Here is a 23,843-nt window from a genome sequence, read left to right as displayed (position 1 = left end):
GCTCCACACCTTGTTATCTCTCTTTAACATACTGTGATTTCTTTTTTCTCTAATTGATATACAACCTCTGCTAAACCCTTAAACAATATAATACAAGGGATATAGTAATGAAAACAGTTCAAAACTGTCTGAAATATAACATTCCAACTTCCCCATTGGCTTCCCTGGAATTTCTCTACTACACAAGAGGCTCTTTCTGTTACCAACCTATACAAGTCTGATTTACACACTGTAGATTTCCCTGGGATCTTCCACTTGGTCACTGTAAGCAGAAACTCCACTTATGCATTACACAGGTAAATTTTCTTTCAGTCGATCCTCTAAAGATACAGCAGCTTGCACAATGAAATTCACTCCCATAATCTAAAAGTAACTGAATTCCCTTCCTCAATCTTCCCTGACAATTGAAGTGCAGCACCATGATTGTGGCTTACCTGGTATTATGGTTAAAACCTTACAAACGACTATACATACTACCTTCTTCCCATTTTAAGGTTTGAGCCAATTCTTGTGTCAACGTTTCCATTATAAATTCCTGAATGTATATTTCCACTTGAAACTGTCAGTTTAAAGTGATCATTCTGCAATTACTCTTCTCACCACTGGTAGTGAAATCAATGTCTCAGTCCCTCAGCCTCAAAAGAAACTCCCAGGCTCCAACCCAACTCCAAAGTTGGGATCTTCTGTACATCCAAGGAGTAGGGGATCAATGGTGGTTGATGGGAGGGGGAGTGTGCTTTTACGTGTGTCGCCCGTGAAATGTCAATTTTCAGAGTTGCAGCGTGAATGTTACGAAGCAATGGATGAAAATGGTCTTCCTTGGTGGTTTAGTGGTTGGCCAGAGTTCGAGTCCTAGTCGGGGAGGGGGGTTTTGGGCAGCATGGTGGCTCAGTGGTTAGCACTGCTGCCTCACAGTGCCAGGGGCCCGGGTTCGATTCCACCCTCGGGTGACTGTCTGTGTGGAGTTTTCACATTCTCCCCGTGTCTGCGTGGGTTTCCTCCGGGTGCTCCGGTTTCCTCCCACAGTTCAAAGATATGCCAGTTAGGTGGATTGGCCAAGCTTACTTGTCCAGAGATATGCAGGCAAGTTGGGTTAGCCATGGGGAATGCAGGGTTACAGGGTAGGGGGGGTAAGTCTAAGTGAGATGCTCTTCAGAGCACCAGGGAAAGTGCAGTGGCCTAGTGTGGCACTGTCCAGAGAGGTCAGGGTATGGCTCAGCGAAGGAGGGAGGTCAGGCCAGAATGACCCTCATGAGGGTTGTAAGAGCCAGACAGCAGGTGCTGGACAAACAGAAGTTCAGTCAGCATTGGCGTATGATCGAGGAGAGATCAAGGACTCAATGGTGAAGCTGGGGGCAAGAGTTGAGAGTAACTGAAGGTGATAGAGGGAGATTGAGGACAATGGTTGGCAGGTCAGTGATAACGGAGGCAGCTCCAGGTAGAAAGGTTAATCAAGGGGGATGGTAGGTGGCTTGGGAATTGCAGAAGACAGAGTTAAGATGACGGATGAAGGGCTGAGGGTGATGGGAGAAAAGGAGCTAACAGCAGTTCAACTTCAAACTCTTCTTCTCTGATGGGCAGAATGGTACCACTAGCTTACAGGTTGTGACTAGCTGCACGTTAAATATGGCGCCCAGATTTTTAACCATCAGGTGAATGAAGCCTTCCTGCCCCTCCTTCTGCCCTTCGGCTTTGGGTAACTTTGGCTATCGCCTCTCTGCTCCTATGATGCTGCTTGGCCTGCTGTGTTCATCCAGCCCTGCACCTTGTTGTCTCGGATTCTCCAGCATCTGCAGTTCCTACTATCTCTATCTCCCATGTAGTTGTGCGTGGCAATCCCCCTGCTCAGCAGGCATCACACTCAGTGCCAGTTCCTGCCACCAGGACATTTGCTGCTACAGTAAGATTCAACTGGACTTCCTTCATTCCTTAATTCTGAACAGCAACCTAACAATAAACTATTGAAAAAAAAAGACAAAATGTCATCACTTGAAAAGGTGAGCCAAATTACATTTATGTGCCCCTTTATCACCACTCCATTCCCACTTGCCCCATTTCATCTGAAGGGTACATTTCAACTGAACTCTCAGTCTTAAGAGATTAAGGGGCGTGCATAGAGGAAAGTGGAGTAGCTGGTAGACAGGGCGATGAAGGAGGTGTTTGATACATTTGTCAGTACATTTAGTGTAGGAGTTGGGATGTTGTGTTGTTGCTGTACACAACATTGGTCAGACCATTTTTGGAATACTGCATACAATTCTGGTCGCCCTTCTTTAGGAAAGATGTTGTTAAACTTGAGAGTGTACAGAAAAGATTTACAAGGATGTTGCCAGGGTTGGAGGGTTTGTGCTATAGGGAGAGGCTGAATAAGCTGGGGCTATTTTCCCTAGAGCATCGGAGGCCTTACAGAGTTTATGAAATCGTGAGGGGCATGGATAGGGTGAATAGTCAAGGTCTTTTTCCCAGGGTGGGGAGAGTCCAAAACTAGAAGCCACAGGTTTAAAGTGAGAGGTGAAAAATATAAAAAGGACCTGAGGGGCAACTTTTTCACGCAGAAGGTGGTGCATATATGGAACGAGCTGCCAGAGGAAGTGGTGGAGGCTGATACAATTACAACATTTAAAAGGCATCTGGATGGGTACATGAATAGGAAGGGTTTAGAGGGACATGGGCCAAATGCTGGCAAATGGGACTAGGTCAGATTGGATTGTCTGGTCAGCACGGATGAGTTGGACCGAAGGGTCAGTTTCTGTGCTGTATGACTCCATATAGTAAAAGCTTTGTAACTTACTCCCTGTAAATGTCAGAGCTACTTCCAGAAATACTCTCTCCATCCAACATTATTGCCAATGGTAACATGCAAAGATATCCTCCAAGTCTGTGTATAATACAACAGGGTTTTATATTTAGTCAGTAGAATGTGGAATACAAAGTCACCTAACTCAAATTTGTATGGTGCCATAAAAAGAATTGTTTTATAGTTCTACTGCTTATTTTGCATGTATTATTCTTTAACACAAAACAAACTTAAATTAACAGGATAAATTTGAAGAGGTTGTAGCAAAAGGGAAGGGATTAAGCATTTGGAGAAATTGCTAGAAAAGCTCAGAGGATGAAGGGTCACTTGACCTGAAACATTAACTCTGATTTCTCTCTCCACAGATGCTGCCAGACCTGCAGAGTTTTTCCAGCAATTTCTGTTTTACAGCATTCGCAATTCTTTTGATTTTTATTGAGCATTTGGATCAGTCTGATGGAGCCATTGCACTGCCAATTATTGCAGTTGCTCACAATATTAACACGATTATTGAAAATTAAAAGAATAGTTCTACTTTGTCTCACTGTTTGTTTATGAGACTGTTGTAAAATACTACTTTCACAACACACTGGTTTGTGATGGAAGACGGGATTAGAATAGTCAGGTGGTTGTTTTTGAGCAGCACTGACTTACTGAGCCAGAGGGCATGTTTATGTGCTGTAGATCTCTATGACTCAATGATTTTTAAAATTTCATTAATAAGTATTTGTAATTGAGGCGCCACCAATTGTTGTCCTCTGTACTTGTGCACAATATTAAAGCAATGATTTAAATTTGAAAAACAAGTACTTTGTTTGACAGTTTATTTCTGTGACCCTATTTCATTAAAATGGTATCATTAATTGGTATCTGTAAATATCTGTAATTATTCTTATAAGAGATATCACTGCTAACGTGCATTGGTGTCAGCAAATTCTTTCAGATACCTGACTGTGAACTGAAAGGATGCAGTCACACATCACACGACACCAGGTTATAGTCCAACAGGTTTATTTGAAATCATAAGCTTTCAGAAAGCAGCGCTCTGAAACCTTGTGTTTTCAAATAATCCTGATTGGGCCATCACCTGGTGTGTAATTTATGACTTTGTCCACCCCAGTCCAACACTGACACCTGCACATCATGAAAGGATGAATGATCTGTTCTGCTCTAGGACAACTGTTGAAAAAAATTCCTCAAAAACAGAAAAAAAATACAAAATACATTTCCTGGGCCTCCAGTTCTCTTTCAGTGTGTTATAACTTTGTAAAAGTGGCACCACCTAAACACTACTTCTTTACTTGTTGATCTCAGGATCAGACCTGCACTTTTCAGAGATGTTGCTAGCTTGTCCATTCAGGTTTTCCAACTGTTTTTTTTAAGAAAAAAATGCTCCTTGTTTTGTATGTGCTATTCCAGCAGAGCTTTCAAGGATGGTCAATGGAAATGAAAGAGACCATTCAGCCCATCATGTCAGTACTGGCTGTCTGAGCATTTTAAGTTAGTGTCACACTCCGGTCTTTCCCCCAAAACCGTGCACATTGTTTTGATCCAATGCCCTTCTAAATGCCTCTCTGGAACCAGAATGTGCGCAATACCCTTACTACTCACTGTGTGAATGTGACTTTTTCTCACCTCACACTTGCTTAATTTGCAAAACGTTTTAAAAGGTGTGCCACCTGATTTTCAAATGATCCTGAGCTCTAGACTTTCAGAAAGTTAATGAACTCCCTCCATCATTGCACCTCTGCACACTTAAGAGAATGCAAAACCCAACTTACCTCGAAGGTCATGCCTTTGATAATGCAGAGCTGTCTCACTAACTCTGCGACTTGCTCTGCACTCGAGGATCCTGTCTTTTTATCTTCTCCACCCTCTCTCTCAAACAGCAGTGTGCTGTGGTGGAATGCCTTCAGTTCCGCTGTTAAGAAATGCAATTGGGATTTACAAGATGCCACGGATTAAACCACAGCCTATGACAGAGTAGCAAAGTCAAGAATTCCATTTCCTTCCACTTGTATAAAAGAAATGGTCTTCTATTTCGATAGCTCCCAACCTCTCAAAGGACTTTACAGCCAACAGTGTAATTATTGTCAAAATGTAGGGACTGCAACGGGCATGCAGCAAGTTCCCAGCAACAACGATGTGATACACCAGATTATCTGATTTTATAATGTTAGAGAAGGAACAAATATTGGACAAAAATAATGACAGAGAGCTTAATTTAGGAAAGTGTGAGGTCATGCACTTTGGTAGGAAGAATCAAAAGCCAACAACATTTCAGAGATAGTAAGGACTGCAGATGCTGGAAGTCAGAGTCAATACAGTGTGGAGCTGGAGGAGCACAGCAGGTCAGACAGCATCACAAGAGCAAAAAAGTCGATGGAACAGGGTTGTGTTGTTGCACCAAGGGCCTTGGTGAGACCACACCTGGAATATTCTGGGCAATTTTGGTCTCCTTTTCTGAGGAAGGATGCTCTTGCTCTTCAGGGAGTGCAATGAAGGCCGATTCCGGGGATGTCGGGTCTGACATATGAGGACAGATTGACTAGGTTGGGATTGTTTTTGCTGGAGTTCAGACGAGTGAGGAGGGGGATCTCATAGAGCCTTATAAAATTCTAACAGGACTGGACAGGGTAGATGCAGGGAGGATGTTCTCGATGGTGGGTGTGTCCAGAAGCAGGGGGACACAGTATGAGGATTTGGGGTAGACGATTTAGGACGGAGATGAGGAGACATTTCTTCACCCAAAGAGTTGTGAGCCTGTGGAATCCATTACCACAGGAAGTAGTTGATGCCAAAACATTGAATTTATTCAAGAGGCAGCTAGATATAGCACTTGGGATGAAAGGTTATGGGGAGAAAGCAGGCTTAGGCTATTGAGTTGGACGATCAGCCATGATCGTGAAGAATGGCGGAACAGGGTCAAAGGGCTGAATGGCCTCCTCCTGCTCCTATCTTCTATGTTTCTATGTATATTGAGAGTCTGGACCCTACATGAAGGAATCTGAATGTCTTTATATATGAAACACAAACAGTTAGCAGGCAGGTACAGCAAGTACTTAAGACGACAAATTGAATTTGGCCTTTATTGCTAAGGGGTTGTGGTTTAAAAATAGCGAAGTCTTGTCGCAACTGTACAGAATGCTAGTGAGGCTGCACCTGGAATATTGCGTACAGTTTTAGTCCCTTTTTTTAAGAAAGGATATACTAGCATTGGAGGCAGTTCAAATAGGATTTCTAAGGCTTTAGAGCAGATTTGTAGCTCGGGTTGTGGGTGTTGTGGTTGGTTGGCTCGCCGAGCTGGTTTGTTGTTTCGCAGACGTTTCATTACCGTGCTGGGTAACATCATCAGTGCAGCCTCCGATGAAGCGCCGTTGTGTCTTCCCACTTGTTATTTAAACTCTGGAGTCCGTTGGGCTGGATTACCTCACTTCTGGTTTTCATTCGCAGATATAGGATCTAGCTCTGTGTGTTTGTTGATGGCCTCCTTAGTGGAGAACCAAGCCTCTAGGAATTCCTGTGCTTGTCTCTGCTTCGCCTGTCCCATGATCCTGGTGTAAGGAAAACCACTAGTTCGATTGAGACAACACCAAGATCCTGGGACAGGCCAAGCAGAGACAAGTGCGGGAATTCCTAGAAGCCTGGTTCTCCACTAAGGAGGCCATCAACAAACACATGGAGCTAGATCCTATATACACACCACTGAGAATGAAAACCGGAAGGAGGTAATCCAGCTCAACGGACACCAGAGTTTAAATACCAAGTGGGAAAACACAACAGCGCTTTATTGGAGGCTGCACTGATGATGTTACCCAGTAGGGTAATGAAACGTCTACGGAACAATGAACCAGCTTGGCGAGCCAACCAACCATAACAAATAGGAATCAGCCTAGAGAAATCCTAAGATTAAGGGGTTGATTTATAAAGAATGGCTAAGCAGGTTGGACGTTTACTTTAGAAGACTGAAGGGTGATGTTACTGAAACATAGAAGATTCTGAGGGGCCTTGTCAAAGTAGATATTGATAAGATGTGCTCAGTATAATTGCTCAGCCTCCTCCCCTTGGATGCAGGAAAGTTCTCCATACAGGAAGAGCAGTGCTTACTCACTACAACGAAGACTCCCCTGCCTACTGCACGTCACCTTTAACCCGAAGGGTCACCTTTAACCCGAAGGCACATCTCTCTCATTTGCTGACAGCTTGTTCACAAATGTGCAACTTAATGTGCCAAAGTGCGCAGGAGACGTGAAACCATTCAAAATCGGTTCTCTCTGCTTGCCTTGAATTCACCATTAACTAATTTCCTGCCATTAGGAAGCTGCCATCAGCCCAATTAAGTGTCTTGCCCACATTTCTGCCCACTTCTCATGTTTCCACCCAGCGTCTCATTGTCCCAGAAGTCATTTCGGAAGGACGTAACCTGCAATGTAACCTATATGCCTTTAAGTGTTTTTGACCTGTACGTCCTCTGCCTGCTGTGATCTGCCTATACTGCACATAAACAAAGTTTTTCACTGTATTTCAATACATGTTGTGAAACTTGAAAGGGTTTGGAAAAGATTTACAAGGATGTTGGAGGGTTTGAACTATAGGCAGAGACTGAATAGGCTGGGGCTATTTTCCCTGGAGTGTCGTAGGCTAAGGAGTGACCTTATAGAAGTTTATAGAATCATGGGGGCCATGGATAAGGTGAATAGCCAACGTCTTTTCCCCAGGGTAGGGGAGTTCTTTTTTCTTTATTCATTCACAGGATGAGGACGTCACTGGTTAGGCAGCATTTATTGCCCATCTCTAATTGCCCAGAGGGCAGTTCAGAGTCAACCACATTGCTGTGGGTCTAGAGTCGGACCAGGTAAGGATGGCAGTTTTCTTCCCTGAAAGACATTAGTGAACCAGATGGATTTTTCCAAAAATCAACAATGGATTCATGGTCATCATTAGACTCTTAATTCCATATATTTATTGAATTCAAATTCTACCATCTGCCATGGTGGGATTCGAACCCGGGTCCCCAGAATGTTATCTGGGTCTCTGGATTAACAGTCCAGCTATAATATCACTAGGCCATCACCTCCCCCAATCCAAAACTAGAAGGCATAGGTTTAAGGTGAGAGGGTGTAGCATGTATAGAATGAGCTGCCAGAGGATGTGGTGGAGGCTGGTACGATTTTACAACATTTAAATGGGTACATGAATAGGAAGGGTTTAGAGGGATATGGGCCAAATGGGACCAACTTAAATTTAGGATGTCTGGTTGACATGGATGAGTTGCACCGAAGGGTCTGTTTCCATGCTGTATGTCTCTGTGACTCTATGATTCTAGAGATTCTCTATGCATCACCAGTGGACAGACACAATGTTTAGAACAATCTATTCCCTTTGTATAATGACTACTCACTGCACTTGCTGAATTATTCCTGTCAACAAATTTTTTTGCCTTCAATAATACCATGTGGTTTTCTATATTTAGTATTGTACAATGTGGGTAGAAGACATTTAATAACAAGAGATAATTAACTAGCTTCAAAATCTCCCCACCCCCCGGCCTCATCTCATGACCAATCCTCCCTCTCATCTCCGCCTCTTTGACCTGTCCGTCTTCTCTCCCACCTCACTGACCAATCCCCACCTCTGCCTACCTGCACACACCTATCACCTTCCCACCTAACTTCCCCAGCTCCACCCCTCCTCTCTCTATTTATTTCAGAGCTCCCTTCCCCCTCCCCCATTTCTGAAGAAAGGTCCTGACCTGAAACATCAGCTTTCCCACTCTTCTGATGCTGCCTGGCCTGCTGTGTTCCTCCAGTGTGTTATCTCTGACTTCAGCATTAACCATTTGTTAAGATTGTTTGAATCCCTGTAAAATTGCCCTAGTGATCCCTGGACCCCAGTCAAAGATAGTTCTGATGAAGAGTCACACTGGACTTGAAATGTTAACTCAGTTTGTCTCTCCACAGATGCTGCCAGACATGCTGAGTTTTTCTAGCAATTTCTATTTTTGTTCTTGAACATAATTGACAGGACCATTTGAAGAATCAAGAGGTAATATGAGTCAGACCACATGCTTTTTAAAAGTCAGATCAAACTTCTGATTAGAGATTTGAAAACAGAAATTGCTGGAGAAACCCTACAGGTCTGGCAGCATCTGGGGGGAGAGAGAAACAGAGTTAACATTTCGGGTCCAAAATGACGTTTCTTCAGCCAGTGTTAAGATTGGAGAAATCTTTTGGAAAATAAGCAGAGGACAGATTGAGAAAATGTAGTGGATATGATTTATAAAGATTTCAAAACATATTTGATTAAGTGCAAAGTTAGGCATTTATGATAAAGATAAGAATTCTACTAAGTAGAACTGCACTGACTAAAAAAGCAAATTGTTAGGATTCAAGAACATTTTGCAAGCTGGAGGCTGTGCAGAGGTGTTCCACAAGTGTCTGTATCATCTAGATTTAGGAATAAAAAGGGCATCTTCCAAAGAATCCTATAACTCCTAATTTAGAAACAGAAAATAGGAACAAGAGTAGGCCATTCGACTTATCAAGTCTGCACCACCATTCAAAAGAATTACAGCTTACCATCCAACTCAGTACCCTCCTCACACTTTCTTCCCATACCCTTTGATCTCTTTAGCCTTAAGAACTATTTCTAACTCCTTCTTGAAAATATTCAATGTTTAACCTCAACCAGTTTCTGCTGCAGAGAATTCCCCAGCGTCATTACTCTCTGGGTGAAGAAATTTCTCCTCATCTCAGTCCTAAAGGGTCTATCACACATCCTTAGACTGTGAACCCTGGTTTGGGATTCCTTGGTCATTAGGAACATCCTTTCTGCATTTACCCTATTGCGTCCTTTTAGAATTTTATTGGTTTCTATGAGATACCCCACTCATTCTTTGAAAGTCCAGTGAACACAGTCCTAATTAATCCGGTGTCTCTTCATACATCAGCACGGGAATTAGTCTGGTAAACCTTCGTTGCACTCCTTCTTTAGCCAGAACATCCTTCCTTAGATAAGGGGACCAGTGCTGTACACAATATTCCAGGTGTGGTCCCACCAAGGCCCTGTACTACTGCAGCAAGACATCCCTACTCCTGTTCTCAAATCCTCATGCTATGAAGGCCAACATACCATTTGCCTCTTTCACCGCCTACTGCACTTACCTTTAGTAGACCAAGTCTCATCGCACCTCTCCCTTTCCCAACTTATCAATGTTTAGATAATGATCTGCCTTGTTGTTTTTGCAACAAAAGTGAACAACCTCATATTTATTCACATTATACTTCATCTGCCATGCACATGCCCAGTCACAACTTGTCCAAATCACACTGAACAATAATGATTTTGCCCCTCAACTGTACAGTGAAATGCCCATTTTAATGCTGGAAACAATGGACAAGACGATCTAAGAATTGATTTAAGGCAGAAATTTTAAGTTGAGCTCTGCTCTTAATTCCAGCAAGGAACATGTACATTTAGTTTATTCATGCTAGTAAACGCTGACAAGAGCTCACTGGCACAGACAAAGCTTAGTGGCCTACACGCTGTTTGCCAGCACATTTCGCAGCCATTCAGAGAGTCCATGCCAACATGGTTAATGCTGGTTTTGATTACAAATCATTGCAGAATTCAGGTTTGCGTTCGGTATTTCTGACTCACCTCTGGGCGTGAATACCACTTCCTCCATCTTTAAAAATTTCAGTGTGGTGAGAATTTCTGTCTTTGCCCCTTTTCCTTCTTTGGAGAAAGGCTGAAAGACATTTGACTCATTGCAAATGGTCATTTCTATGGTGCCATCATTATAGCTCTGTACACATTCCAGCTGTGAATCCAGGATCTGTTGGTGGGACTAAATGAGAACAATGAAACGTCAGAGAGGCTTAATCACCACCATTTCTTTCAGGCAGAGATATGCTTGTTTTTACAATCATCATTTTGTCTTTCACACGAAATACGTAGAATCCCTACAGTGTGGAAGCAGGCCATTTGGCCCATCGAGTCCACACCAACCCTTCGAAGGGCATCCCACCCAGACCTAGCCCCTTACCCTATCCCTGCGTTTTCCATGACTAATCCACCTTATCTGCACATCCCTGAACACTATGGTCAATTTAGCATGGCCAATCCACCTAGCCTGCACATTTTTGGACCGTGGGAGGAAACTGGAGCACCCAGAAGAAACCCACGCAGACACGGGGAGAACGTGCAAACTGCACAAAGTCGCCCAAGGGTGGAATCGAACCTTAGTCCCTGGCACTGAGAGGCAGCAGTGCTAACCACTGAGCCACCATGCTGCCCCAAGCTGATTTAAGTACACATTCTCAATGAGAGGAGTGCAAAGGGTCAGAGAGGCAGCCAAAACCATGCTGTCCATATCAACACCCTGACCAATGAGGTTTCAGGTGAATCAGCTGACTGAGATTGACAGTAAATAGATCCAACTTTATCTCCATGCCAACCATGGTCCCGCCAGTCAGTACTCTCTCCTCATGCTGTATAAATCACAGTTCCCTTCCAAATTTTAGATTCTTGTATGATAAATCGAAGATAAGATGATTCAACCTTATGCCCCTTTCTAGCAATGTTTGAGTTCTATACTACCAAGCAATTATTTGATTTAAAATACCCGCAATAATGTTTGCAAACGTCTTGGTCTCTTGATAATGAAAAACTCACTCTTTAATTGATTTTTTTTTAGAACAATTATTTGGTTACAGTTCATCTCAGAATTCTCATTAGAACTATTCAGAAGTTAACTAATCAATATATTGATCTATTAACTGATACAGAATGACAATGAAATAGGTAAAATATAATGTTTTTATTTTGAAGATGATAGAGAAAGGCTATTTGAACTCTAATGGATGTTATTAATGGTTTTGCTTACTGCAGAATCGGGTAGACGTACTGACTGCAATGAAGTGACAGCTGTAGCACGTAAGGAACAACGGTTCAGGTCTTTAGACTTTGTAAGGAGGGAACCTTGCATCTTATATGTAGACAAACACTTTCCTGAAATATCCACCTGTAGAAAAAGTATTAAAAACAAAGAGCTATAAATATAGAATGGTATATATCATAGTAGTTAGAGCTGACTGAGTTGTTCCAAAATGCACTTAAAATAATTTCACTAGAACATTCTGATATGTCTTATACTGTTCACATTATTTTGCAGAGAATTTAAGTGAATTTCAAGTTGTTCTTTCAAACTCTTCTCTGTACCTTTCCACCTCTTGAAATCTCATTGCACCCTGTTGTAGTCCTTACTCCATTAATTTTTCCCTTCTTGGCTCATTTTAATAGAATCATAGAATCCCTACAGTGTGGAAGCAGGCTATTTGGCCCATTGCATCTACAGTGACATTCCAAAGAGCATCCCACCCAGTCCTACACTGCTACCCTACCCCTGTAATTTCCATGGCTAACCCACCTAGCCTGCACACCCCTGGACACTAAGGGCAATTTAGTACGGCCAATCCACCTAACCTGCACATCTTTGGACATTATTTGTTTTCCTTGTGCCTAAACATGAAGCCACAGTGAAGATATTTATGTGTATCAAGGCACTGGGTAAATCTCTGACATTGTAGTAGTTGCTGGATCAGAGACAGCACTAGGAACACACCGAAAAGCTGCTTATTTCAGTCAGACAACATTCATGAATTTCCTATTCTAAATCTACACATGAAAACTGCACAAGGGCCAGCTCACAGTCCACATGGCCCCTTAAACGTGCAATTAGATTTATGGAGGGTTACCAGTATGACATTTTCAAATGTAGCTGATTGTGTCGACAACAAGTTGTTGATAAACTTCATGTAACAGCAGAGTGTTTTCATGTCTTTCGAAGTCTCCCATTGCAAACATAATGAGTTAAAAGCTGAACACATATCTGTGAGACTCTGTCATGCTTCACACCAGTAAACCTAAAGGAAACAACTGAGGCCATTATGCTCTGATGACCTCACATAGTGTGAGGGAGGCTGTAACCTGGTTTCTTCCTGGGTTCAATGCTAAGTTTTGCTCAACAGTCACCACTGACTCTGAAGGAGCTCTTTCGGAGAGCCTCTAGTACAGTTTTAATTCATTTCCTGAAAATTTGCTCAGATATCTATGAACTTCTTTCATATGTTACCTAGCTTATAATGTGGGATTTTTCATCCTATAAATGTGGTAATTTGTTACTCAACGAAAATATATGTACCTCAACGTGAAGAGAAATGCAACATAATGCAGTCCACAGGAATGCTTGTCAAATGAAAACATAAATTTGTGCCAGTGACAGCAAAGTTGGTTAACCATCAGACTGCATTTTCTGAATAACTCTCAGACTTGGGAGCAAAGAAGCCTTGTCACTATTTTTTTTTTAAAAAACCTCGAATAGCACAATTCTGCAACCAGGAGCTTGACCCAAATGAATCAATTATATATTAGCAATAGTAATGATGGAGCTGAGTATCACCCTCAAGTCATATCAAAAGATCAGAAATGTGGGAAGGCAATAGCGTAGTGGGAATGTCAGTAGGCAAGTAATTCAGAGCCCCCGGCTAACGTTCTTAAAACAGGGATTTGAATCCCACCATGGCAGATGGTGAAATTTGAATTCAACAAAAATCTGGAATTACAAAGCAAGCTTAATGGAGATTGTCGATTGTCATTAAGAACGTAATGTCCTTTAGGGAAGGTAATCTGCCAATCTTACCTGGTTGGGCCTACATGTGACTCCAGACCACAATAATGTTGTTGCCTCTTAATTGCTGTCTGGGCAATAAATGCTGGCATTGCCAGTGACACCCACATCCCAATAATATTCTTTTTTAAAAGATCATAATTTAAGAATAAAAAGCTACAATTCCATAGTACCATCCATTTCCTTAAGGCATCCTAAAAATGCTTCACAGCCAATGAAGTTCTTATAAAATAGTCATCACTGTTATGATGCAGAAGTTACCACAGCACAAACATCAATGTGACCACGTAATCTGTTTAAGTGAAGGTATTAGACAGAATTCTCTTTCATTCACAGGAGGTACAGTTACAACATTTAAAAGACATTTAGATAAGTATATGAATAGGAAAGGTTTGGAAGGATATGGATGAAATGCAGGCAAATGAGGCTAGTTTAGTTTGGGAACATGGTCAGCGTGGACGAGTTGGACTGAAGAGTCTGTTTCCATGCTGTATGACTCTACGGGAACATCATTGGCTAGGCCAGTATTTATTTCCCATCCCTAATTACCCAGAAGGCAGTTAAGAGTCAACAACATTGCAGTGGGACTGGAATCACATGTAGGCCAGACAAGGCAAGAACAGCAGCTTCCTTCCTTAAAGGACATTAGTGAACCAGATGGGTTTAGCCAACAATTGACAATGATTTTATGGTCATTATTAATCTTAATTCCAGATTGTTAAATCGAATTCAAATTCCACAATTGCCTGGATGGGGTTTGAACATCTAACTCTAGGACATTTCATATTTGCCTGGCCACCCTGCCCCCAAATAGTCATCTTCAAAATAGCACAATGGGATTTTTTTGTATCCACCTGAGAAGGCAAAAAGGAGCTTAGTTTCTCATCTTATCCAAAAGCCAGCACTTCTGACAGTGCAGCCCTCCCTCAGTACTATAATTGTCAGCTTGGATATTTGTAGCCCTTGAAACCACCTTCTGTCTCAGAGGTCAAACTTGTCACGATAGCCCATTAAACAACAATAAGAGTACTGGACGCTTAATCAATTGATTAGTTAAAGGATTTGATTGTAAGAGTGTTGTGGAATTGCCTGAGGCATCACAATATTTTCTCCTTCCACCTAGAATAGATGCACCTTTTCCATCACTCCAGTGAAATTTCATGTGGATACCAGTCTCTATTTCAACGATGACCCCTAACATTAATACAAAGGATTTTTGTAAGTGTCTTACCTCCTCAACAGTCCGCTGTTTATTTACTGCATAAGAATCCTGGAGAACACTGAGAATGCCTCGCTTAAAGTTCAGGGCCCAACTTTCTTCACTGTCTGAAGGACAGATCTCAGGGATTAAGCCATCTTGGAATGAATACTGAAGTGGGTGTTTCTCCAAGGAAGCTCTGTAACAAACAACTAGTCAGAATACAGTCACATATGGACCTGCTTACATTAATTTAGGATCACCATCCTATATCCAATTCCTCAGAACACTGCAGACTGCAACCATTACAGGTATTTCAGACTATGCATCCATTTTTGACAAGTTACTTACTTTCTCGAGTGGCAGGACTGGGTTACTTGCATTTAGCCCATGATGACATTGGTTAGCCCTGAGTAAACCTTGGAAAAATCTATATTGACATGAGAACTTTAAAAGGTAGAACAAAGAGATTAACATCTACGGAGGTAGGGATGGGTAAAGGATACTTCTCAATTTCAGGACAAATCCAACCAGCCAGTTCCTGCCCCATCAGTCTACACTCAAACATCAGTAAAGTGATGGAAGGTGTCATCAACAGTGCTATCAAGCAACACCCACTCAGCAATAACCTGTTCAGTGACGCCCAGTTTGGGTTCTGCCAGGGCCACTCAGCTCCCGACCTCATTACAGCCTTGGTTCAAACATGGACAAAAGAGCTGAATTCTAGCGGGGAGAGTGACTGTCTTGTCCAATGATTGCACAATGTTCAGCACCATTCACAACTCCTCACCTACTGAAGCAGTCCATGTTCAAATGCAGAAGACCTGGTCAATATCCAGGTTTGGGCTGAAAAGTGGCAAATAACTTTCATGCCACAGAAGTATCAAGCAATGACCATCTCCAACAAGACAGGATCTAACCATCATCATTTGCCATTCAAATGCATCAGTATCACTAAAGACCTCATTATCAACACCCTGGGTATAATCATTGACCAAAAACTGGCCTAGACTCGCCATTGGTGGTTAGCACCGCTGCCTCACAGCACCAGGGACCCGGATTTGATCCTACCCTCGGGCGACTGTCTGTATGGAGTTTGCACATTGTCCCCTTGTCTACGTGGGTTTCCTCTGGGTGCTCCAGTTTCCTCACACAGTCCAAATTAGGTGCAGATTAGGTGGATTGGCCGTGCTAAATTACCTATAGTGTCTAGGGTGGGAAATGCAGGGATAGCATAAGGGGCGGGTCTGGGTGTGTTGCTCGTTGGAGGGTCACAGTGGACTCGATGGGCCGAATGGCCTGTTTCCACACTGTAGGGATTAAAGAAAATTTAAACACAGTGGTCACAAGAGCAGGTCAAAGGACAGAAGTCCTGCAGCAAGTAATTCACATCCTGATTCCATATACACTGTCCACCATCTCCTAGGCACAAGTCAGGAATGTGATGGAATACTCCCCACTTGCCTGGATGAGTGCAGCTCCAACAACACTCAAGAAGCAGCCAGCTTGATTGGTACCACATCCACGGTCGGTGCACATAACACATTGTAAGTGGGGCTTCTTGTTTTTGATTTCTATGGTAATGTAATATGTTTATAGGAAATTGCCCAGTACAGACAGTTGTCCTGGGCAATACAGTGGTGGGGATTGTACTGCAGACTAGGCAAGGTATTTTGGGACTGTTCACTCATGTTGGAAGATAGTGGCAGTCACGTAATCTGTTGCAATGGTTGTCGTAAGATGTTTTGAACATCCAGTTCCATTAATGAGCCTTAGTGCACAAGACTGTCACTCTATGAATGCCACAGACTGCAAGATGCTGAGGCAAAAGAATCTTAGTTCCTGTTATTGCAAAACTTAAAAAGAAAACATCAATAATGTTTAGCAGAGAGCATAAACTCTTATTTATATTCTGCTGTGCTCTCAAACTAAGCACAATTTAGTGGCCTTCAAAGCATCTATGTAGAGAATACTGTCAACGGCTAGGCCAGTTCACATATTCTCCACTTGCTTAATAGGGAAGGCACTAAATCTGCAACATGCCACCAGTTGAAACACCTTCACCCAGTGAGCTAATGTATGGAATGCTTCATCACTGAAACTCGTTGAGGCAGACTGGTGTATCAGCCAAAGAAACAGCTCATGGAAACAGCTTTCTCTTGTCGACCTTATCTAAACTCTTCATAATCATGGATGCTCTTTTTCCCCTAAATCCTCTGCTACAGCTTCTGGAATATTGTAGTTACAGTCTCTCATCGCTGGAACTATTCTGGGAAATCTCTTCTGCACCCTCCCATCCTTCCTAAAGGGTGGTGACCAGAAATGGATACAATATTCTAATTGGAACCACATCCGAGATTCACAAAAGGTAAATAATACCTTTTATAATCCATAATTCAGTCACTAACTAACTTGAAAACATATTCCATTTGCAATGAGGTTTGAGGAGTTCTCAATAGATTTTACACACATTTTCAAAAAAAAAGTTAGGTTATGTGTATCATTTTAGTTGGAGTTTGGAGGATTTTGATTTGATTTGATTTATTTTTGTCACATGTACCTAGGTACAGTGAAAAGTTTAGCTTTGTGTGCAGTTCAGACATCTCAAAATATACAAAGTGCATTAGGCTAATCGAACAGAGCGAAGAATACAATGTTATGACTGCAGAGAAAGTGCACAAAGAGCGAGATCAACATTAAATTTAAAATATGAGAGGAATTATGGTTGGCATGGACTGGTTGGACTGAAGGGTCTGTTTCCATGCTGTATGGCTCTATGATTTGATTCAGAAGTATAACAACAGTGGAGAAGAAGCTGTTCTTGAATCTGTTGGTACACGTGTTGCTGGTAGCAAGTTTCCAACAAGAGTCAGATCATGAGCATAGGACTTAGTAGATTCTGTGCACCAGGTGGTGGAAAAAGTCAACCTGAAAGTGATTTTATCTATCCCTCCAGTTCTCTTGAAGTCAGTTACACAGAAACATTGGAACTGTGACTTTAGCCAAAAGAGAGAGACAAAGCTGGGAGGGAAAGCAGAGAAACCAAGTGAACTAAGGAAGGGTCTGAGGAAGGGTCACCGGACCCAAAACGTTAACTCTGTTTTCTCCTCCACAGATGCTGCCAGACCTGCTGAGCTTTTCCAGCAACTTTGTTTTTGAACTAAAAAGGTTAGTGCTTGAAACAAATAAAAGGGTGAAGTTGAATGTCAGTTTCAAATACTATTGTATAAATACTGAGAGCACCAATGAATGTCATATCAGTCACAGTCATGGAACTAGTTAGTAAGCTGATACTGTGAAATAGGCACTAATCAGACCAAGGTTACATCAACGAGGATGGAAGCAGGAAGCTGCCGTTATAGGGGTTTATTTTTAATGTATTCTTTCATTGGTTGTGGGTATCTGCTATCTCTACCCGTTTGTTATATCTGAATGGACTTGCCAGGCCAATTTAGTTAAGAGACAAACACACCGTTGTGATTCTAGAGTAATAAGCAAGCAGTGATAGACAGAGCTGAACAATTCCATAATCAAAGGATCAGGTCAAATCTCTGCAGTCCTGCCGCATCCAGCCGTGAATGGTGGTGGACAATTAAACAACTCACTGGAGGAGGGGGCTCCACAAATATCCCCATCCTCAATGATAGAAGAGCCCAGCACATCAGTGCAAAAGATAAGGCAGAAGCACTTAACAAGTCAGGCATGTCGACTGGATGATCCAGCTTGGCCAGCATCACAGATGTCACTCATCAGTCAATTTGATTCACTCTGTGTGATTCCAAGAAAAGGTACTGAAAACTTGTGCTCCAGAATTTGCTGTCCCCAAAACCAACCTGCTCCTGTGTAGCTCCAACATAGCATCTAGTTGACAATGCGGGTAGTATTGTGCCCTGGCGTGCCCTGCATGCAAACAGCAGGACAAATTCAACCTGACCAATTACTGTTCCATTACTTACTCTCGATCATCAGTAAAGTGATGGAAGGTGTCATCAACAGTGTTATCAAGCAGCACCTGCTCAGCAATAACCTGCTCAGTGTCACCCAGTTTGGGTTCCACAAGGGCCACTCAGCTCCTGACCTCAATACAGCCTTGGTTCAAACGTGGGCAAAAGAGCTGAATTCCAGATGTGAGGTGAGAGTGACAGCCTTTGACATCATGGCTGCATTTGACTCAATGTTACATCAAGGAGCCCTAGAAAACTAGAATCAATGGGAAATAGGGGGAAACTCTACACTGGTTAGAGTCTTACCAAGCACACAGGAAGATGGTTGTGGTTGTTGAAGATCAGTCACCTCAGCTCCAGGGCATCTCTGCAGGAGTTCCTCAGGGTAGTGTCCTAGGCCCAATCATCCTCAACTGCTTCATCAATGACCTTCCCTCCATAAGGTCAGAAGTGGGGATGTTTGCCGATGATTGCACAATATTCAGCACCATTCACACCTCCTCAGATACTGAAGCAGTCCATGCTCAAATGTAACAAGCTTTGGATAATATCCAGACCTGGGCTGAAAAGTGGCAAGTAACATTCACGCCACACAAATACCAGTTAATGGCAATAAGTGAGTGAGTATCTAACCATTGGTCCTTGACATTCAATGGCATTACCATCACTGAATCCCCAACTATTAACATCCTGAGAGATGGCCATTGGCAATTGGCCAAAAACTAAGTGGATTCACTACATAAATAGAGTGGCTACAAAAACAGATCTGAGGCTAGGAGTCCTTCAGTGAGTAACTCACCTTCTGAGTCCTCAAAGCCTGTCCACCATCTGCAAGACACATGTCAAGCTGATGATGTAATACTGCCTATTCGCCTGGATCGGTGCAGCTCCAACAACACTCAAGAAGTTCAATACCAACCAGGAAAAAGCAGACTGCTTGATTGGCACTACATCAGCAAACAGCCATTAACTCTGCCACCAATACTCAATAGCAGCAGTGTGCACTACCGACAAAATGCACTGCAAAATTTTAAGGTTCCTAATTCCAAACCCACAACCACTTCCAACCATAAGAACAAGGCCAGCAGATACATGGGACACCATCCCCTCCAAGTCTCTCGTCATCCTGACTCGGAAATATATCACTGTTCCTTCGGTGTCACTGGATCAAAATCCTGGAATTCCGTCGTTAACAGCATTTTGGGTCTACCTATCCCTAATGGACTGCAGGGGTTCACAAAGGCAGTTCACCAGCAGTTTCTCAAGAACAAGTGATGGGCAATAAACGATGTATTAGTCAGCGAAGCCAAAATTCAATGAATGATTAAGAAGGATATGAATATAGGCCAGAACAGCAGATTTCCTTTCTTAAAGGGCATTAGTGAACGAGATGGTCTTTAATAACAATCAAAAATAATTTCCTGGTCACCATCAGTGACAATTACTTTAATTCCAGGTTTTACTCAGAGTTTTAAATTCCAGCAGTTACCAAGGTGGGATTGAGCCTGTGTCTCCAGGGTCTCTGGTTGTCCAGTCTAGTGACATTCCCACTATTCCACTGTTTCCCAGGCTGGAGAGGGAAACAGTCACACACAGACTGAATAAGCCTTACAGACTAATGTAAAGAGTGGAACGTCCGGAGATAGGTTTCATTAGATTTTTACCAGTCCAGCTCGCTCAATGTTCTAAAGCATGGAAACCAGACAATGTCTGAGCAAATGAGCATTTCAGGGAATGGTTAGCGAAATTCCATTGAAACAAAGAGCTGAGAAATAGAGAGATCTCAGATGACAGTAATACCTTTAGGCTAAGTTTGATGTGAACTGTGATATGTGGGTAGATCGCTCTTCAATTGTCATCTCAATTGAATCTTCAGCAAAACATAATCAGCTTCTGTCAACAGAAGCTCTTTTAATTTGGAAGATGTGTCCTTAATGTTAATGCTTCACTGTTTGTCACCCATTCCCATTGATTTGGTTCGTAATTTTCATTTCAATAGTGATTAGCGAGTGTTTCATGACATCATCTGGGAAAGTGTCTAGGAAGTGTTTCCATGCCTGACAGTGTGTGGGAACTGCACTAAAATCAGGAGAATTTGCATAATTTGCTTGGGGTTTTTCAGTACTGTTGTCATTATATCTGTGTATTTTCATTTATCTCCTTCATAGCCACAAGCTCTGCAACACTGCTCAGCCATGACCACCAGTGTTGATCAGTGGGAATAGAACACAGAGGAGGCTTGAAGACACAATTCTTTTTATAAGAAGAAAGGCAAATAACCAAGAGAATAGTAAGTGGAAATGTGATTTTTTTTTTTAAGATCAGTCAAACAATATAAAACCCATTTCTGGAGAAACTGTAGCTGGAACTATCTTAATTAAAAGCCAATTAAAAAATAGCTTTTTAAATAAAATATTTAACATTGTGATGGACATCTGTTGGTTTTAGCATTTTTTAAAACATATCTTCAATTGCGTTCGGTGTTCTTCAATAACTAATGCTCTTTTGTATCCCATTTTTAATTCAAAAATGGCCATGACACTCATTAACATTGAAGTGAATCAAGAACTGATGAGTTGCCAGATTATAAACTGGAAATTGTTAATTAATCACAGCCAAATCTCTCCAACTGCAAAATGATCTGATACTGACCCGCACAAGTATTTTACAGCCAGAATAACCCATGTAATTCTAACATATTTTGGGGAAAAAAAAGCATAAAAATGAAGACCTCTACGTGGTATTGAGTTAACGTATAGAATAATTCAGGTACTGTGACACCATTTGATCATAGATCATAGAATCCCTGCAGTGTGGAAACAGGCCCTTCAGCCCAACAAGTCCACACTGCCCATCTGAAGGGCATCCCACCCAGACCCATTCCACTATTATCCACCTAATCTACACATCCCTGAACACAATGGGTAATTTAGCATGGCCAGTCCACCTAGCCTGCACATCTTGTGGAAGGGAACTGGAGCACCCGGAGGAAACCCACACAGACACGGGGAGAACGTGCAAACTCCACACAGACAGTCACCCAGGTTCCTGGCGCTGTGAGGCAGTGTGGAGGAATCCAGAACAATATTCAATTTAGAACTAAGCTATTTAGCAGTGAAGTGACAGAACATTTTTCCATAGAAAAGCCAGTGCAGATCTGAAACACACAGTCTCCCAAACGAGTGAAGAAGCCAGACTAACAGAAGCAGAGCAGTTATCAACAAATGCTTGTTGGGCAGGTGCATCAAGGGTCATGAGGAGAGGAGGGTTAAGAGGAGTTTACGCCCAGATCCTTTTCCACTTCTCACACTCCTTGATGTCTAATTCAGTAGTGACAGCTTGCAATAATGATCATGCTGGATAAGTAGCTGTACACAAACATGGTCAATTCAAAATGGCAGATGCAACAAACAAACCCTCCTTTAGCCCTCTATCCAAACCCAGAAACTGCCTGTCAAGTGCAACATTGCGAGTTCAAACAATTATGTATCGAGCATATAGCTTGTAGAATAAATTGAAAACAAATCTGTGCTGTCCACCCTCTAGTACAACACTCCTCGTCACAAACCACAAAATGGTGAGGAATTTGATCCATAATGTGCTGAAGGTTTGCTACGAATTAAGAGTATTGTAAATGTAACAGGTACCTCAGAGTGAATTTTGTTGTACCGCAAACTTTGTATCGATTGTAATTTGAAATGTTGTGTCTCTGGGCTGTGTACATGATGTGGAATGTATTTATTAAATACAAAGACTGTTACAATCATACAAGTTGAATTTTCTTGCAAGTTCTGTACTGTTTCAATTGAAATATTTTTATTAAGTTTTATGAGTGAAATATATTTTTGAAAAAAGAACATGCACTTTACATGGGGCATAATTTCAATTTTCAATTCACTTTGCAAAGGATTGTGTAGCAAACTTGATTCCTTCTAGTCACCGACTTTCTGACCACAGCCTTGCTGTTGCAGGGTAGCCCATAAGACCATAAAATACAGGAGCAAAATCAGGCCATTTGGCCTGTCGGGTCTGCTCCACTGTCAATCATGGCTGATCTGTTTCTCTACCCCATTCTCCTGTCTTTTCCCTGCAACCCTTGATTCCCTTACTAATCAAGAACCTATCTCTGTCTTAAGGATGGTCAATGACTTGGCTTTCGGTGGCAACACATTCCACAGAGTCACCACCCTCTGGCTGAAGATATTTGCTTATTTATTGTTGCTTGTATTTGTTAGAAATACAGTGAAGTGTTTTATAAAGTTGCCACTATCCAGCACCATCTTTAAAACTCAGAAAATAAATCAAGACAGAATATAAAAGGTAAAAAATGAGAAACAAAGTCAAAAGTTCAACATTACAGTCCTTCTTGTCAAGTGCCTTAGCCTGGATCTGGGCTCTTCCACCGTGATGCTGAGTCCAACACCAGCACAAAGCAGTCCCTTCACCACACCACCGCCACTGGAACAGAGTCCCCATCTGGCCTCTACCACATCATCGCCAGCATCAGTCCATGTTGGGCTAATGTCGGCAAAGCAGCTGATGCTGCTGGGTCCTGAACTGGACTAAAACCCGATGCTGGGCCCATCTCATCTTAGTTCTAAAGCGTCATCCCTTCACTCTGAGACTGTGGCCTCAGGGCCTAGTCCCTCCTACCAATGGAAATCCTACCAATGGAAACATCTTCTCCACATCCAATCTATCCAAGTGTCTCAGTATTTGTAAGTTTCAATCGTTCTAAATTCCATCAAGTACAGACTCAGACTCCTCAACCGTTCCAGAATATGCCAAATGTGGTTTTGCAAGAGCCTTATACAGCCTCAGCAGTACATCCGTTACATTTGCCTTCCTAACAGTCAACTGAAACTGCATGTTAGCCTTCAGAGAGTCCTGAACTAGACTCCCAAGTCCCTTTGTGCTTCCGAAGCCTTTCCCATTTAGGAAACATGATTCTACACCATGATTCTTTGGACCAAACTGTATAAAACTTTACAACTTCCCACATTGTAGTCTATCTGTCACTTCTTTGCCTAGTCTTGCAGCCTGTCCAAGTCCTTCTGCAGCATTCCCACTTACTCAACATGACTTTCCCCTCTATCTAACTTTGTATCATCTGCAAACTTAGCAGCAATGCCATCAGTTTTTCTTTTGTCTGGATCATTAATGTATACTGTGAATAGTTGAGGTCCCAACTCTGACCCCTGCAGAACTCTACTA

General features: G+C 42.2%; 1 protein-coding gene across 1 annotated transcript in view; it reads right to left on the bottom strand.

Annotated features, from left to right (window-relative positions):
* The window catches only part of LOC109917276 (apolipophorins-like), a 103,045-nt gene that overhangs the window by 45,424 nt on the left and 33,778 nt on the right, over positions 1-23,843 (bottom strand). The window contains exons 5-8 of the mRNA XM_048609762.1: positions 14,719-14,884; positions 11,685-11,822; positions 10,457-10,646; positions 4,579-4,718 (exon numbers count right to left, since the gene is read on the bottom strand). Coding sequence (XP_048465719.1) covers positions 4,579-4,718; positions 10,457-10,646; positions 11,685-11,822; positions 14,719-14,884 — 634 coding nt within the window. The remainder of the gene's footprint in view (positions 1-4,578; positions 4,719-10,456; positions 10,647-11,684; positions 11,823-14,718; positions 14,885-23,843) is intronic.

The sequence above is a fragment of the Rhincodon typus genome, chromosome 21 (assembly GCF_021869965.1).
Source record: "Rhincodon typus isolate 14 chromosome 21, sRhiTyp1.1, whole genome shotgun sequence".
In the NCBI taxonomy this organism is placed as follows: Eukaryota; Metazoa; Chordata; class Chondrichthyes; order Orectolobiformes; family Rhincodontidae; genus Rhincodon; species Rhincodon typus.
The sequence above is the reverse complement of the archived record's forward strand: the minus strand, read 5'-3'. Positions and strand labels throughout refer to the sequence as shown.